The sequence below is a fragment of the Saccopteryx bilineata genome, chromosome 1 (genome assembly GCF_036850765.1).
Source record: "Saccopteryx bilineata isolate mSacBil1 chromosome 1, mSacBil1_pri_phased_curated, whole genome shotgun sequence".
Lineage (NCBI taxonomy): Eukaryota > Metazoa > Chordata > Mammalia > Chiroptera > Emballonuridae > Saccopteryx > Saccopteryx bilineata.
Window position 1 is genome coordinate 347,795,061 of NC_089490.1, and position 14,129 is coordinate 347,809,189.

The following is a 14,129-nucleotide window of genomic DNA, read 5'->3' on the forward strand; positions in this document are numbered from 1 at the left end:
AGGCAAAGTGTTCTCCCCTGAAACCTCCAGAAGGAACAGGGTCCTGTTAGCACTGAGTTTTAGCCCGTGAGACCCATGTGTTCTGACTGTAAGATAACTTCTATATTTTTTAAACATTTTTTTATTTTTTAAGATTTTATTTGATTTTTTTTTTTTTTTTTAGAGAGAGAGAGACAGGGTGGGGAGGAGCAGGAAGCCATCAACTCATAGTTGCTTTTTGTCTGTGCCTTGACCAGGGTTTCTAACCAGAGACCTCAGCACTCCAGGCTGACACTTTCTCCACTGCGCCACCACAGATCAGGTAACACTTACCTGACCACTAAACATGTAGCAATTTCCTACATAGGCAATAGGAAATTAATATACCATCCATCTCTGCCAACCTAAACCTTGGAATCAGCTCTTGTCTCTTCCACCTCAGGTAGCTCTGTAAGATCTTTCTTTTTTCTTTTCTTTTCTTTCCTTTCTCTCTCTCTCTCTCCTTTCTCTATCTCTTTCTCTCCTTTCTTGCTCTTTCTCCCTCCCTCCCCCCTGGGCGTCTCAGAGCCCTGGGACTTCAAGCCCCAGAGGAAGTTTGAACACACTGGGAACAGCAGCATCACTACTTTTTGGGACAGGCCCCAGGGTGAGCCCCACAGTCTACCCTAAGTGTGGGGAGAAGCCCATTTCTGTGTGTGTGTGTTGGGGGGGAGCCATGCGCAGCAGCTGGGGGTAGGGGAAAGGGCCCCGGGGCCAGACCTGGGTGAGTACCGCCTTACTCTCCTCTGCAGCCTAAAGGGGCTGTGAGTCCCCCACTGCCAGCACTTTAATCTACAAGTCCGGATTTTACTCAGTGCAGCTGCTACCTCTCCCAGTGGCTCTTATAGGGAAAGGGACTTATTTAGGACACATGGCAGGAAAACGAAGAGACTAAGGCTAGAACCTAGGTCTCCTGACCCTAAAGCAGACCTTCGATATACTATACCAGGTCATCCTTGGTTACCCCACAGCTTCAGAGTGAGGCCATGGACACCCCTCCGGGGGCTCTGATGCCCTCGTCACAGGCTGGAGCTCACCACTGCCCAGGGCCCGGCAGCCCGGCAGTCTACTTCTGCCTCTGTCCACCCCTGGAATGCCCAGAGGCCTGGGGGGAAGTGGGGAGTGAGGGGGATCAAATCCCATTAGGGAGGACATTGGCTCCAATAGACCCCTGTGTCCCAGGGGACCCAGGGCCCCTGTTTCAGGCCCTGCCAGCAAGGCGCCAGGCTGCCTGGGCACACTTCCCAATAAGTACGCCAGGGATGCAAGCCTTTCTGGGAAACATGGGTCCCCCTTCCCCCGCCCTACCACCACCATCCCCGCCAACAGGGCTCAGTAGGAACTCTGTGGGGCCAATGTGACCTGAGCATCAGGACACCTAGGACCAAATCCCCTACTTGAGCCTCTGCCCACTGTGGGCCTGCTGATTCATCCATATGTTGGGGTCATGGCAATGCCCACCTAGCTGGAGGACCATATGGGAGGGACAGTGCTGCTTGGGGTGGCATGAGCTCTTCATCCTAGGAGACATGCAAGCTAGACCTAATGGGTGTCACAGTGCCTACAGAGGAGACACAAAGGGGATGTGGCACTGTCACCATCCTCACTGGGGCCCTGTGGTGGCTCCACCCTCCTAGCCTTTGAGCCAAGCAAACATAGGTCTATAAGCGAGAGTCAGTGCAGCCTACAGTCCCAGTCTAGCCTGGGAGTTGGTCAGTCTCCCCTTCCCCATCCTAAGCGACCTCTCACACACTGCCAAGCCTCGGTAGCTACATGTTCCCCCTGAATGCTAGAGTCCAGGCCTTGCCAAACCGCTCTGCGCTGCAGCAGAAACCTACTACCCAGCTGACCACCTCTGCCTTAGCCCAAACCACCATCAGCTCTTGCCCAGATTATTCCAGGGGCCTTCTGAATGGCCTCTCTGCTTCCACTCTGGACCTCTGCAATCTACCCCCGCAGAGCAGCCAGAGCAGACCTGTGAAGGCCTAAGTCAGATCAGGAGCTGCATTCAGAACCCTCCAACAGTGCCTGCCCCACCTCACCTCAAATAAATGTCAAAGCCCTCCTACTGGCCTATGAGATCTACTTTGTCTGGCACAACCCATTTCTACCTCCCTTATCTCCCTGACCTTATCTTCTCCCTTGCTCCAGCCACACAATCCTCTTGAAAATTTCTCACACTTCTACCTCGGGGCCTTTGTACTTGCTTTTCTCAGACAAAATGCCCTTCCCTCCAGACCATTACCTGGCTTGCTCTCTCACTTTTTCCAGGACTCTGCTCCAATCTCACCTTCTCAAAAAGGCCTTCTCAGACCTCTCAATCTAAAACAGTACCTCCTCCCCATCACTCTCTACTCCCTTATCCTTTTCCTACTTTGCTGCTCAGCTCCCACCTCTCCCTGACACATAATATATTCCTTTACAGATAGGTCTCCTCCTTAGTCTGGAAGCTCCAAGAGGCCAGGCCTTTGTTTGCTGATGTATCCCCAGGGCCTAGAAGAGAGTAAGTATTTACTAAATGGATGAATACATTACCCTATCAAGAGTCACCCAAATCTCAGAGACAGACTCCAACTGTACACCATCTGCCACGTCCTTTGCAACCTCCTCCCTCGGCTCACGCCGTGCTCTCCTAGAATCCCTCCCTCACTCCAGTTTTAAAGGCCAAGCCTGGCAGGGCCTCCTCCAGCATGGGCCCAGTCCTTCAACATCCTCCAGTTCCTCCAGTCCACTTCTATATTCTGAAAGCTCTGAGTATTCCAGCTCCCCAGGCAGCCTGGGGGTGCCCCCCCCCCCCACTGTGGGGGGCATGTATAGCCTGAGAGATCACAGATGGGAGGGAAGAAAGCAGGAGGGACAAGTCCCTACACTGGGTTGGGGGCTGGGGACAAGATTAGCAGAGGCTGCCAGCCTGCCAAACCCAGCTGGTCCCAGAAATGTGGGGCTGGAAAATGTCAAGCTCAACTTCGGTTCATCCCCCAACTTTTTTCTGCTGGATGTGGAGAGAACCATTCTTGGGTTCCACTCCCCCCAGCCCAGGGCCCTTAAGAAGGAGTGGGGGCAGGGAATAAACAAAGGAAAGGACAGCTCTCTGCCTGTACTCCTCCTTCTCACCCTCCTACTGGGTGACAAGACATTTAATTACAGATATTTGGTACTGCTCATAATTCCAAATGTCCTAATCGCCTCCCCTCCCAGAACACGTTTCCATGGAAAAATCAGAGCAAAGAGCCAAGGAGAGAAAGGAGAGAACCCCCACCTCTGGGTTCCCCGCCAAGAGGAGACAGAGAAGAAAGGTTATGAAGAGCTGCAACCCAGGCCTTCCTCCCCGAGGCAGGGAGCTGGCTGGGTATGCTGGGGGATGGGCCGGGTCTGCTGGGGCAGGGGGTGACCGACAAGGCCAGGTTCTGGTGCTTGAGCCTGCTCTGTCCTGTCTTGCTGTGTGAACTTAGACTCAGCATTCTTCTTTCTGAGTCTTGAAGTTCTTCCTACTCCAACCCCAGATTCCAGTGAATTAAATAACCACCATGAAGGTGTTCAGGCTGTTAGGGGTGTGCAGGTGACACCCCCATCTACTCCCTCCCATCCTGTTCCTCTATTCAGATGGCAGGCCAATCCCACCAAAAAAGAGGGACCTCTTGGGCCCCTTCACCTCTAAGACAGTGGGAGGTTAGACTGCTTGGTCTTTGAGGCTCCATAGGAAGGATTCAGCCTGCAGGATGGTCAAGGGAATAGGAGAAGTTGGGATGTGGCTGGAATTCTAGATTCAGTGGGAATCTAAGTCTGCAATTCTAAGAATTCAGCACTACAAGATTCCCACAGCGTACACATTTGAAGAATTAAACATTCAGAGTGTCTGATATACAGAAAGCACTTAATAAATGTTAGCCACTGTTGCTCCTATTCTAATAAGCTGAAGTTCTGTGAGTCCATCCATCGGATTCTGACAGAGAAGCCACTTCCTGTTTCTGGGTGACAGCTGTCACATCTGTCTAATGGGTATCACGTATCTGAGGGGCAGCAGGTTGGACCACATGACTGATTTTGAGGCCAGGGTGAAGAGTCACTGATCATTCAGGCTATGTAAACTTAAGTAGAATGCCAAGGGGCGTGGAAGGGGCAGGGCAAGGAGGCTCCCACAGCTCTACCTTCTCCGCTAAGCACATAAGCAAGCAGGTATCCACAGAATAAAGCCACCATGAGTTATTCCTCATCCCCTGGGCTCCAACGTCCTAGGTCTTGCATAACCTGTCTTTTTCTCCCTTCCAGCCACATCCCAACTCCTCCTTTTCCCTCGACCATCCTGCAGGCTGAATCCTTCCTATACAGCCTCAAAGACCAAGCAGTCTAACCTCCCACTGTACAGATGGCAAAACCAAGGCCCAAGATGACTTTCCAGGTCTTAGAGTGGGTCAGAGGCTGAACCAGGCCTGGTACCCAGGCTTCCTGCTCCCAACACTGGGGCAACCCCATGTGGAGGGCAAATAGGAATTTGGCTAGAAGAGACCTGACTTTGAGGGACTTCCATGCAGCCTGGCTGCCTGAGGTCAAGACAGGGGCCCCTTCTGCCCGGCGGCTGCTCCTGGCTGGGTTCACACTGGTTTCTGCCCCATCAGCAAAGTGTGAAAGCCTCTTCTCTTCACTCCTTATTCTGGAGCCCACTCCACACCATCTCCACCCACAGCCCAGGGAGCGTGACTGGAGCCCCAGGCCCGAAACAAGGGAACATTGTCTTCTTAATGGAGGCCAGCAGGAGGGAGTAGACATTGCCCCAGAGCCAAAAGGAAGGGAACAGCAGCAGGGATTTGGGCTAGCATATGGGAGAACTTCCAGAGTTTATGAGTGGATAGGAAATTAGGGGATGGTGAATCTCTTCTGAGTTAATTTAAGTCCATCAGGTTATACTGAGGCTGGGAGTGCCCGGCCCTGTGCTCAGAAAGTAGTAGGTGGCAGAGAGGAGGGGCCAAGGTCACTAGAAGCAGCTGGGGCAGTGGAACCAGTTTTTTCCCTCTCTCCTGCCCCCAGGGAGGGAGTGATCATACCAACCACTCACAAAAGCCTGTCAGGCAGAAACCATTACCCCCATTTCACAGCAGGGGGAAGGTAAGGCACAGAAGAGGGATGTGACTGGTCTTAGGCCACACAGCGATCTAGGAGCTGAAGTTCAAACCCTGTGTTCTATGATAGACTCACCAGTTCTCTCCCCTAAGGGGTAAGAGGGGACACCAACCAAGGCCGGGAAAGGTAGGACGACTAGAACAGACAAAGCTTGGAGGTTGCAGAGAGCCTCTCTTGTGAGCAAGGAGAGGCCTGTGTTATAGGCAGATCTGTCCCATTGCATAACCCCCTGGATGGCAGGGGGACCAGAAGCGAATTTAATGGTGGCCCTGGGCCTCAACTTCTAAAGGGCCCCGCAAAACCCCAACTTTACACTTTTTTCTAATGACACCAAGTTTGGTTTCATATGTGTAATTTTAACATTAATAGTACATAATATTTTTTATTTATTTAAAAATATGGTTAGCATGTATTTTTATTTTCCCTCTTTTTTTTTTTTTTTTTTTTGCATTTTTGCATTTTTCTGAAGCTGGAAACAGGGAGAGACAGTCAGACAGACTCCCGCATGCGCCCGACCGGGATCCACCCGGCACACCCACCATGGGGCGACGCTCTGCCCACCAGGGGGCGATGCTATGCCCCTCCGGGGCGTCGCTCTGCCGCGACCAGCGCCTGGGGCAGAGGCCACAGAGCCATCCCCAGCGCCCGGGCCATCTTTGCTCCAATGGAGCCTTGGCTGCAGGAGGGGAAGAGAGAGACAGAGAGGAAGGCGCGGCGGAGGGGTGGAGAAGCAAATGGGCGCTTCTTCTGTGTGCCCTGGCCGGAAATCGAACCCAGGTCCTCCGCACGCGAGGCCGACGCTCTACCGCTGAGCCAACTGGCCAGGGCCCCCTGTCTCTTTTTTTTAAGGGGCCCAATATTTTCTGTGCCCGGGGCCTCAACTAACCTTAATCCGCCTCTAAGCTTCTCCCTGAGCAGCCCTGGCCAGTTAGTTCAGTTGGTTAAGAGTATCCTCCAGCCTGACCTGTGGTGGCACAGTGGATAAAGCTTTAACCTGGAAACACTGAGGTTGCCGGTTCAAAACCCTGGGCTTGCCTGGTTAAGGCACATATGGGAGTTGATGCTTCCTGCTCCTCCCCCCTTCTCTCTCTCTCTCTCTCCTCTCTATGAATAAATAAAATCTTTAAAAAAAAAAAGAGTGTCCTCCAGGAGACAACAAGGTTGCGGGTTCAATCCCGTGGCAGGGCACACACAGTAAACAACTAAAAAAAGCAAGACTGAGTAGAACAAATGCTTCCATTCCCCCTCCCCTCTCTCTCCCTTCCTTTCTCTGTCTCTCTAAAAATCAATAAAAATTAAGCCTTGGCCAGATAGCTTGGTTAGTTGCAGCAGCATCTCACAGCGCAGAGGTTACCGATTCGATCCCTGGTCATGGCACAGGGAACACACAAGAGCAATTCAGTGTTCCTGTCTCTCTGTCTCTCTCCCTGCCTCTCTCTCGGGTTTCTCCCCGAGGTCTGGCAGGTAAGAGAGAATGTGTCAGGAGGTGGACCAGGAACCAATTCTGCAGAAACTCCCATGTCCTCTCTGGGTCTCAGTACCTCTTCATAGGAGCACCCGCCAACAGTCTCCTTGAGTTCCTTAGTTCACCCCTGCTCTCTCCCCTAATTTAGCTTTCAAGGATCCCAGAGGAGATAATTATATAGGAAAGGCAGCTGGGGAGGGGCCGCCGGCAGAAGCTGCCCTGCTCTCACACAGTCCCCCACCCCCATGCTCCAAAGACAATAGGCACTGAAGTTAGGGGCACCTAAGCCGAACTTACTAGGCTCTCAAAGGAAGGGCAGGCCCCAAAGTTCCCCTCTCCCCACCCCCTGCCTGCTGTGTCTGTGGCCTCCATGGGAGACACCAGAGCTAGGACCAGGGGAAACTAGAGACCAGGAGAGAAAAACAAAGAGAGAAAATTCAGAGGAGGCTTGAGAGTGCTGGGAACAGGAGTGACCAAATTAGTACTGGGTTTAGGGTTTCGAGGCTCCTCACTCATGCAGGGAACACAGTGGGAGTGCAGGTCACAGCTGAAATAACCCAAGGGCCATCCTCTTGATAGGACCAGAACCCAGAACCTCAAATCTAGCTTCCAACTGGATGCCAGGACATCAAGCACCTGGAACCCATCTGCATCCACAGCCCAAACTCCAGGGATGCAGAAGTGGAGGCCTCAGGGAGAGAGGGACCAGCAGGATGAAGGAACAGAACCTCCACCCTGACCCACAGAGGCAACCATGCCTGTTGGGGCCAGAACCACTCTCAACCTCTCAAGGCTGCTGTCTGTGAGCCCCAGCAATCCCCTCCCTGACCCCGCACTCCCCTGGAGGCCCTCATTCTAATCAGAAGAGGCTCCGGCAGACTCAGGTCCTGAGACTGCCCCCACTCCAACCCACAGACTCCCCCCCAAATTTGGCATCACCAACTGGAGACACAGGAACCAACTTGTCCACAATCCCCAAGTTTAAATGGGGAGGTTAAGTCACAGAGAAAGGCCAGGACCATCAATGTACTTTCTGGAGCCCTCTCTGCTACTCCATAAAATAAATCCTGGCACCACTCCAATTTTCCCAGGCCCAGGGACAGACCCACATTTTGATCTGTCGAAGGGAAGCCACATGAGGAAGGGCAAACCCATGTCAACTGTGGATGCCCCAGCCCAAACATCCTATAAGGGGTCTAGCTTTTAGGGCAACAAGACTCTCTGGAAAGTTCCATCATCTCCCATCTCCTTGTGTGTTTAAAACAACAATTTAGAGATAGTTATCTCTAAATCCAATCCCTGAGAAACAGCCAAAGGACAAGATTAAAACCCTGTAGAATTATCACCCAGAGGACCTTGGAGCAGGGAAGTACCTTTGACATTTGCACTAGCAGAAGCCTGAAGCTTCTAGGACCCGAATATATAGAAACCCTCTGTCGTCAACACTCTTAAAAGTGCCTGGGCACTTTCAGCACCACAGAATTACTGCCAGACCTGGGTACCTACCTTGTGAGCACTCTCAAAAAGCTCCTACAGAAGTCAGTGTCCATGGCCTTCCCTCAGCCCCACCCTGAAGACCCCCCCCACAAAGGACTCACCACTTGTGGCTTGCTGCAGCACTTGCTGGCTGGGGCAGGCTCATCTGGAGCCCGGGCTGCCTCTGGGGGCTTGGCCTCAGCAGAGGGCGGTACAACTACTGGAGTCAAGCATGGCACATCCACTGGGGCAGGCACCTCGCCAGAGTGGAGGGTGAGCATGTATCGCTTAGTGACATCCTCGAGTGAAGGTGCCTGTAATGTGGGGTGGGCTCTGGCAGTAAAACCCATGGGCTCTGGCACAGCCACAGGGGGGCCAACAGAAGTTGGTGGCTCGGGCACCATGATAGGTGTGAAGGTGGCAGGCACACTGGCATGGCGAACATGTTTGGAGGAGGGTCGGGCACGAGCCAGGCTACCAGTCTGGTCCTGATGGATCTCCTCTCTCTGTAGCTCCTGATGACTGCTCCGGGCTGGGCGCTTCTTGGAACCACGGCGGATAAGCCGTGGGGACAGAACGCCAGCCAGTTTAAGGTCAAGGTGGAAGTCACGGTGGGCACTGAGGGAGGCAGGTGGGGCCTCAGGTAGGGCCCTCTCAGACTGTGCCCGGCCCCTGGCAGGACGGGGCTCTTCTGGTTCTGCCTGTCGCTCTGCAAGGATGGGCTCACTGCTGGATGGAGGCAGCATGGACTCAACCTCTCTGATGGGCTCCCCTCCAGGGCCCTCAAATCCAGGCCCTGCCAGCTCCCCACGGCGGCTAGGGTCACTCAGAGATTTCTTTTTGGGGGCTTTGCCAGCAACCCTGTCATCTACCACACATCCTAAGGCACCAGGCCCTTGAACAATGCTCTCAATGACCTCCTGGTATCCCTTGCTTTCTTCACTGCCGACAGACCAGTCACTGTGGCCACTGGTCAAGCCCTCATCCACAGGTGGAGCTACTGGAAGCCCTGACTTGGGGCTCAATGAGCCAAGCAGGTTGCTATCCACAGAGAACCCAGAGGGCTCCTCTGAGGTGGCAGCACGATGGCGCTGTGGAATCGGGTCACTTAGAGACCTGTAGGCCTCCCCTGCCTCCCCATTGCTCAGTTCAGTCCCACCAGGGCCTGAAGGGGGGACTTTGCGTCTCCGGCGAAGGGCACCTGGTGTAGGAGGGGTATCAGGGGACACCAGGGACCACCCTGCCAGACTGTCTTCAGCCCCAGGGAGTTGGTTGGTCTGGGCTGAGGACGATGAGTTAAGGGGTCGCCACACACCTGTGGTACCCAGGCTGCAAAAGGATGAAACAGAAGGCTCAGGGTCCGCCCCAATGCCCTCATCTGTCAGGCAAGATTCAGGGCCAGAGAGCTCCTCCTGGGACCGCTGCCCTCGGGGCATGTCCTCTGCCCACTCAGAGCTTCCGGGAGGGATATCACTTCCATCGTCCTGCTGGGCACCCATACGCTGGATCTTCTCAAAAACCTGACGGGCCTCTTGCACATACTGATCCTGAACAACGAGGGGCAGTGGGTCCTCCTCAGGACCTGGGCCTGCCAGCAGGAGCTCAGAGGAACTGGGCTTCAGGGCACTGGTGCGGGGTAGGCGGCAGGCCATAGGCTTCTCAGAGCAGGTAAAAGACTTTGTCCTCCGAAGTGTGGCTGTCAAGTCCTTGAGTGTGGGGCGGGTGCCAGTTGCTACTGGGGCTGAGGGGGGCAGCGACCCAAGTTGCTCCACAAGGCCACCTGCTGATGGTGAGTCTCTGCCATCTAGGGGGCTACTCCCAATGTCCCCAGGGCGCCCACTAGGCTTTCGGACTCTCAGCTCTGAAAGGTCCGAGCGCAGGAAACTGAGCAGCGTCAGGGTCTCTGAGGCAATGTCTGGGTTTGAGAGGGACTTCCGCTGCCGGCTCTTGTCTACCTCCAATCCTCCATCCTTCAAGGCCTTGGTAGTGCCCACAGGTCCCTTGGTGCGGGCTCGAGCCTGGGGCCTTAGGAGGAGCCCTTCTCCAGCTCCAAAGCTGGGGGAACGATACACACCCCAGTTCCCAGAACCCCGGCTGGCCCACAGATCTTCATCCTTGAGGGTTTCTGTGCTGGAATATCGGCTGCTACCACAGGAGCCTGATGGACTGGCCAGATACGCGGGAAAGCTCACCTTGGCCACTCGGAAAGCTCCTCCCACAGTGTCTGACAAGGACCGAGGTCCTTCTTGGGGACCTGGTACACAGGGAGGCGAGCCAGTACCCCACTCCCGGGGTCCTTCCTCGCTAAGGGCTCTTGGAGATGTTGGGGGCTCCGGACTCCTGGTTCCTCCAGCAGAGTCCATGCTGCGCATATTTAACCCATAATTGTCTGGCCTGCAGTTCTTATCCAAAAGGGAGTTTCCAGGCCTGGGCCCCTGCCTCCCTATCCAGCGGCGGCCACCCTCACCATCTTGGTCCTCTTCACTGCCGGAGGAGAGGCCTCCATGGTAGGCCGGACTCTGCACCCCAGGCTGCAGCGGCGGCGGGCCCTCCTCTTCCTCCTCGCTGGAGCTGGCAGCCCGGCTGCGGCTGACAGGATAGGAGGCGATGGAGGAGGAGGAGGAGCAGGAGGCCTGGGCCCCGGCCTGCGGTTGGGAGAAGCTATGCCAAGAATGTAAACCATCCGCCGGACGCTGCGCCCGCTCCTGTTGCTGCTGCTGCCGCCGCCTCCTTCCCTCGGTCCCCGGGCCGGGCAGCGTCCGCGCCGAACGCCGGCCCGCCAGAGGGAAGCACGTCCGAGGAGGTGGCGTCGGTGGCTGTCGGAGCTCCCGGGCAGGGGGTTCCCACGCAGTGCCGTCGGAGCTGGGCGTCCCCGAAGCCTCAGAGTCAGCACTGGGCCTCCTGGAGCCAGGGCCACCGAAGAGCTTGCGCATCTCGGTGACGCTGGGCCAGACCCCGCGTGCTGCGCCCTCGGTAGCTTCTTCCGCGGCCCCGGTGGAGACGCCTCCGTCTCGGGCCCCAGCGTTGTGGTCCGGACGCAGTCCGTCGAAGCGCCGGGAGAGCTGGCGCACGGATGGCGAGAGACTGCGGAGCGGGCGCGGCTGCGCGGGGGCGGCCGGGGGCCCCGACGCCAGCTTGGACACGCGCCGGGAGGGCTGGCCCGGGACGGCTGCGGCCGGCCGGCACGAGGCGCGGCGCCGCAGTCCGGAGTTGACCGCGGCCCCCTCCCTCGGCCCGGGCCCGCCACTCCAACGCTCCAACAGCTTGAACGAGACGCTGCGATACAGTGGGGGCCGGGGCGCCCCGTCTTCCATGGTGGCGGCACTCACTCCGGGGGGGCTGGCCTCGGGGAGCCGAGGGCCAACCCCCCCCTGCGCCCCCGCTCCAAAGGAGCGCAGCGACTAGGATCCGAAAGCCTGGATCCTGCAGCCACAGTCGAGAGAGTTTGCGAGAAGAGGGCACAGACACCAGAGCTGAGATTTATCCGCTGCAGCTCAAGTTTCTGCGGCCGCGGGCTGCTTCGGCTCCATCCCTCGCAGCGCCTCCCGCTTCAGCGCCGACCTCCAGGCCTAGCCCAAGCCTTGACCAGTGCAACCCGGAGCATCGCGCAAGGCCCAGCCCGGTCCAACCCGGTCCGGATCCCTTTCTCAGCTCTGCGCCAGCCAACCGGCCTCGCCTCCCCTCGCGCTCCCGCTCCTGTTCCCTCCTTCTTGGCTGCTCGATCCCCGTTCCCTTTTGTTGCAAATAAACTTTGTGGCAGTGGAAAGGGGGCGGGGGGCGGGGCCTCGAGCCCTAAAGAAGGGGTGGGCTCCTCGCGCGCGCCAGGCTGGGTGTCGGGGGAGGGGGGGAAGGGGAGGAAATCGGGGAGGAGCCGAAGAAAAAACTAGACTGCTTGAGCAAAGGCAGATGGAAGCGACCCTCAGGGCCCGAGCTGTCTCCAAAGGACTCACTCTGACACACACGCAAGCTCTGAATGTGGTCAGCTCCGCAGACATACAGCCAGGGCGGCGCACGCACTGCGGTTTAGCCGCTTACATGCGGAAACACCTCCTGCCCAGGGGACCAACATGGCAACCTCAGACCCACAAACTAGTACACACCGACACTCAGGTACACGACTATCCCAGCGGAACACGGGGAAGGATTCGCCGCCAGGGGGAGCAGTGGGCGCCACGGGTCCACTTGGGCTTTTGCAGCTCCCTGCCCCACCCCTTCACCCCGCCTAGGCCACGCCTTTTACTTGGCCCTCGGAGGAGAGTCCCACTCTAACTGCGACCCTGCTCAGCCCCTGGCGCCCCCAAACGCCCCGCCCCTCCCACCTCTGGGCCAGTCCTGCTCAGACCGTCCCCCATCCCTACCACGCCGCTCAGAAGCCCCACCCCTTGTGACCACGCCCCCGCCCGCTCTCCTGGTTCCTGCTGCCAGTCCTGCTCCAGGCCTCCTTTCCCAGCACTCCAGGGGTATGTGGGTGTTGCGCCCTCTACCGACCAGATTTGCCCCCCCCACCTCGGAATCCTAAGCAGGTAAAACAGCATCCACCACCAAAAAACCGGAGGTTGGAAAGACCACTTCCTTTATTTTCTTTCAGTCATTTCCTAGGCCCTTCAGGTGCCATTTTAAAATTAATCTCTTCACAAAACGCATTGCCCCTCCTTCGGCCTCAGGAATGCCCTCGACTTGCTACTGCCAAACCTACACTCCTACCTGCGACTGCTCCACCCTCCCGACAGGGAAGGTTTGGATCGCTTCACCTACTTCTAGCTGATCCCCTTCTGCCTCTGCCCCCAAGACTTTTCTGGCAAGTCTCGCATAGTAGAGGATGGGGGGGAGGTCCCTTTCCCCATCCGCCTCTGCTAGGTCCCATTCATTTACCCTGGCCCAGGTTAAACGAATGACAGCTCCTCTATAGCTGAATGAACGAATGGGAATTTATGGAGTGCCTTAGATGTATTGGTAATATGATTTCATTTGTTTTATTTAGTCTTTGAACCACCCTTGGAGGTAGATATTATTGCTTCTTCTATGGGTCATGAAGGAGAAGTAACTCTGAGTGGTATTAAAGTCAGGAAATGGCAGCTCCTGCTATGACTCAAATTCGGATTTCAGGAGCTTCAAACACCATGTTTCTCCAGACAGCCTTTCTATGTCCCAGATTCCTGATGAAGCAGAGGGTACTCTCATCTTTGAGCTCCCAGCAGCCTCCTCCTTGAGCCTGGGCTCAACTTCCTGAGGAATAGAAGATACTTCTGGTTCCCTCAGCCCAAGAGGACTACAGCTGAGCCTAAGATGGTAGGCCCTGTGAGCAGGGACCCTGGTCCAGATGAGAGGGGCAGGGATGGGCAAAGGGCAGGATGGTAGACACTGAGCGATTGATTGCCTGACTACCGCATGAGAGAGGGAGGACTCAGCCAGGACCCTGAGCCCTGCTTGCTGCTTCCCTTGGGTTGTGGGAATTTGCTGTAGGGAGAAAGCTCTTCCTCTTTGAGTTGAGACCAGTCTCCTTCCTCTAAGTCCCTAACCTCAACTTGGTCTCAGCTGTGCCTTAAAAGGGCCAGCATATCATTCCTTCTTCGCTGGGAAACTGATGGCTAGGAAGAGAGCGCTGCTTGGCCTAGTGCCTCTCTGCCCTTGCCTTGCTGCATAACCTGGGGTTAATCTCTGCACTTTCCTGGGCCTCAGCTGCCTCACCTGAAAAATGAGGAGTAGGTCGAGGCTTCTTCAAGGATGTCTCTCTCTGACTCTTATTTGAAGTCAGAATCTTGTCTCTAGAGTTTTCTTTCTACTCTTTTGGGGCAGTTGTAGAATGATGAGGGGACCTTTATCCGAGGAATCACTGCTCTCTTCCAATTGATGTCCCCTACCATCTGAAATTTGTATTTTTCCAAACTCTTTCACACCCTGTTCTATTCTGTCTTCACATCACTTCTGGGATACAGAAATATTCTCATTTTACAGATGGGCAAACTGATAAAGAGGAGTGGAGACTCAGGTCACAGGCTCCAAGCATCCTGCAGCTTGACCATGAGATGAGCTGGCTTGAGACTTTGGATCA

At 55.7% G+C, this 14,129-nt stretch overlaps 1 protein-coding gene, 1 long non-coding RNA gene and 1 other non-coding gene across 3 annotated transcripts in view; 1 reads left to right on the forward strand and 2 right to left on the reverse strand.

The window, feature by feature from the left end:
- ARHGEF17 (Rho guanine nucleotide exchange factor 17) overlaps positions 1 to 11,823 on the reverse strand; it is a 64,118-nt gene extending 52,295 nt beyond the window's left edge. The window contains exon 1 of the mRNA XM_066250463.1: positions 8,200 to 11,823. Coding sequence (XP_066106560.1) covers positions 8,200 to 11,391 — 3,192 coding nt within the window. The 5' untranslated portion in view covers positions 11,392 to 11,823. The remainder of the gene's footprint in view (positions 1 to 8,199) is intronic.
- TRNAA-CGC (transfer RNA alanine (anticodon CGC)) lies at positions 5,889 to 5,964 on the reverse strand. The gene has a single exon. It is a non-coding gene; the product is annotated as a tRNA-Ala (tRNA).
- Positions 11,824 to 12,389: 566 nt separating the features above from the next.
- On the forward strand, positions 12,390 to 14,129 carry LOC136320565 (uncharacterized). Its single transcript, XR_010728355.1, has 3 exons — positions 12,390 to 12,600; positions 13,230 to 13,366; positions 14,033 to 14,129. It is a non-coding gene; the product is annotated as an uncharacterized lncRNA (long non-coding RNA).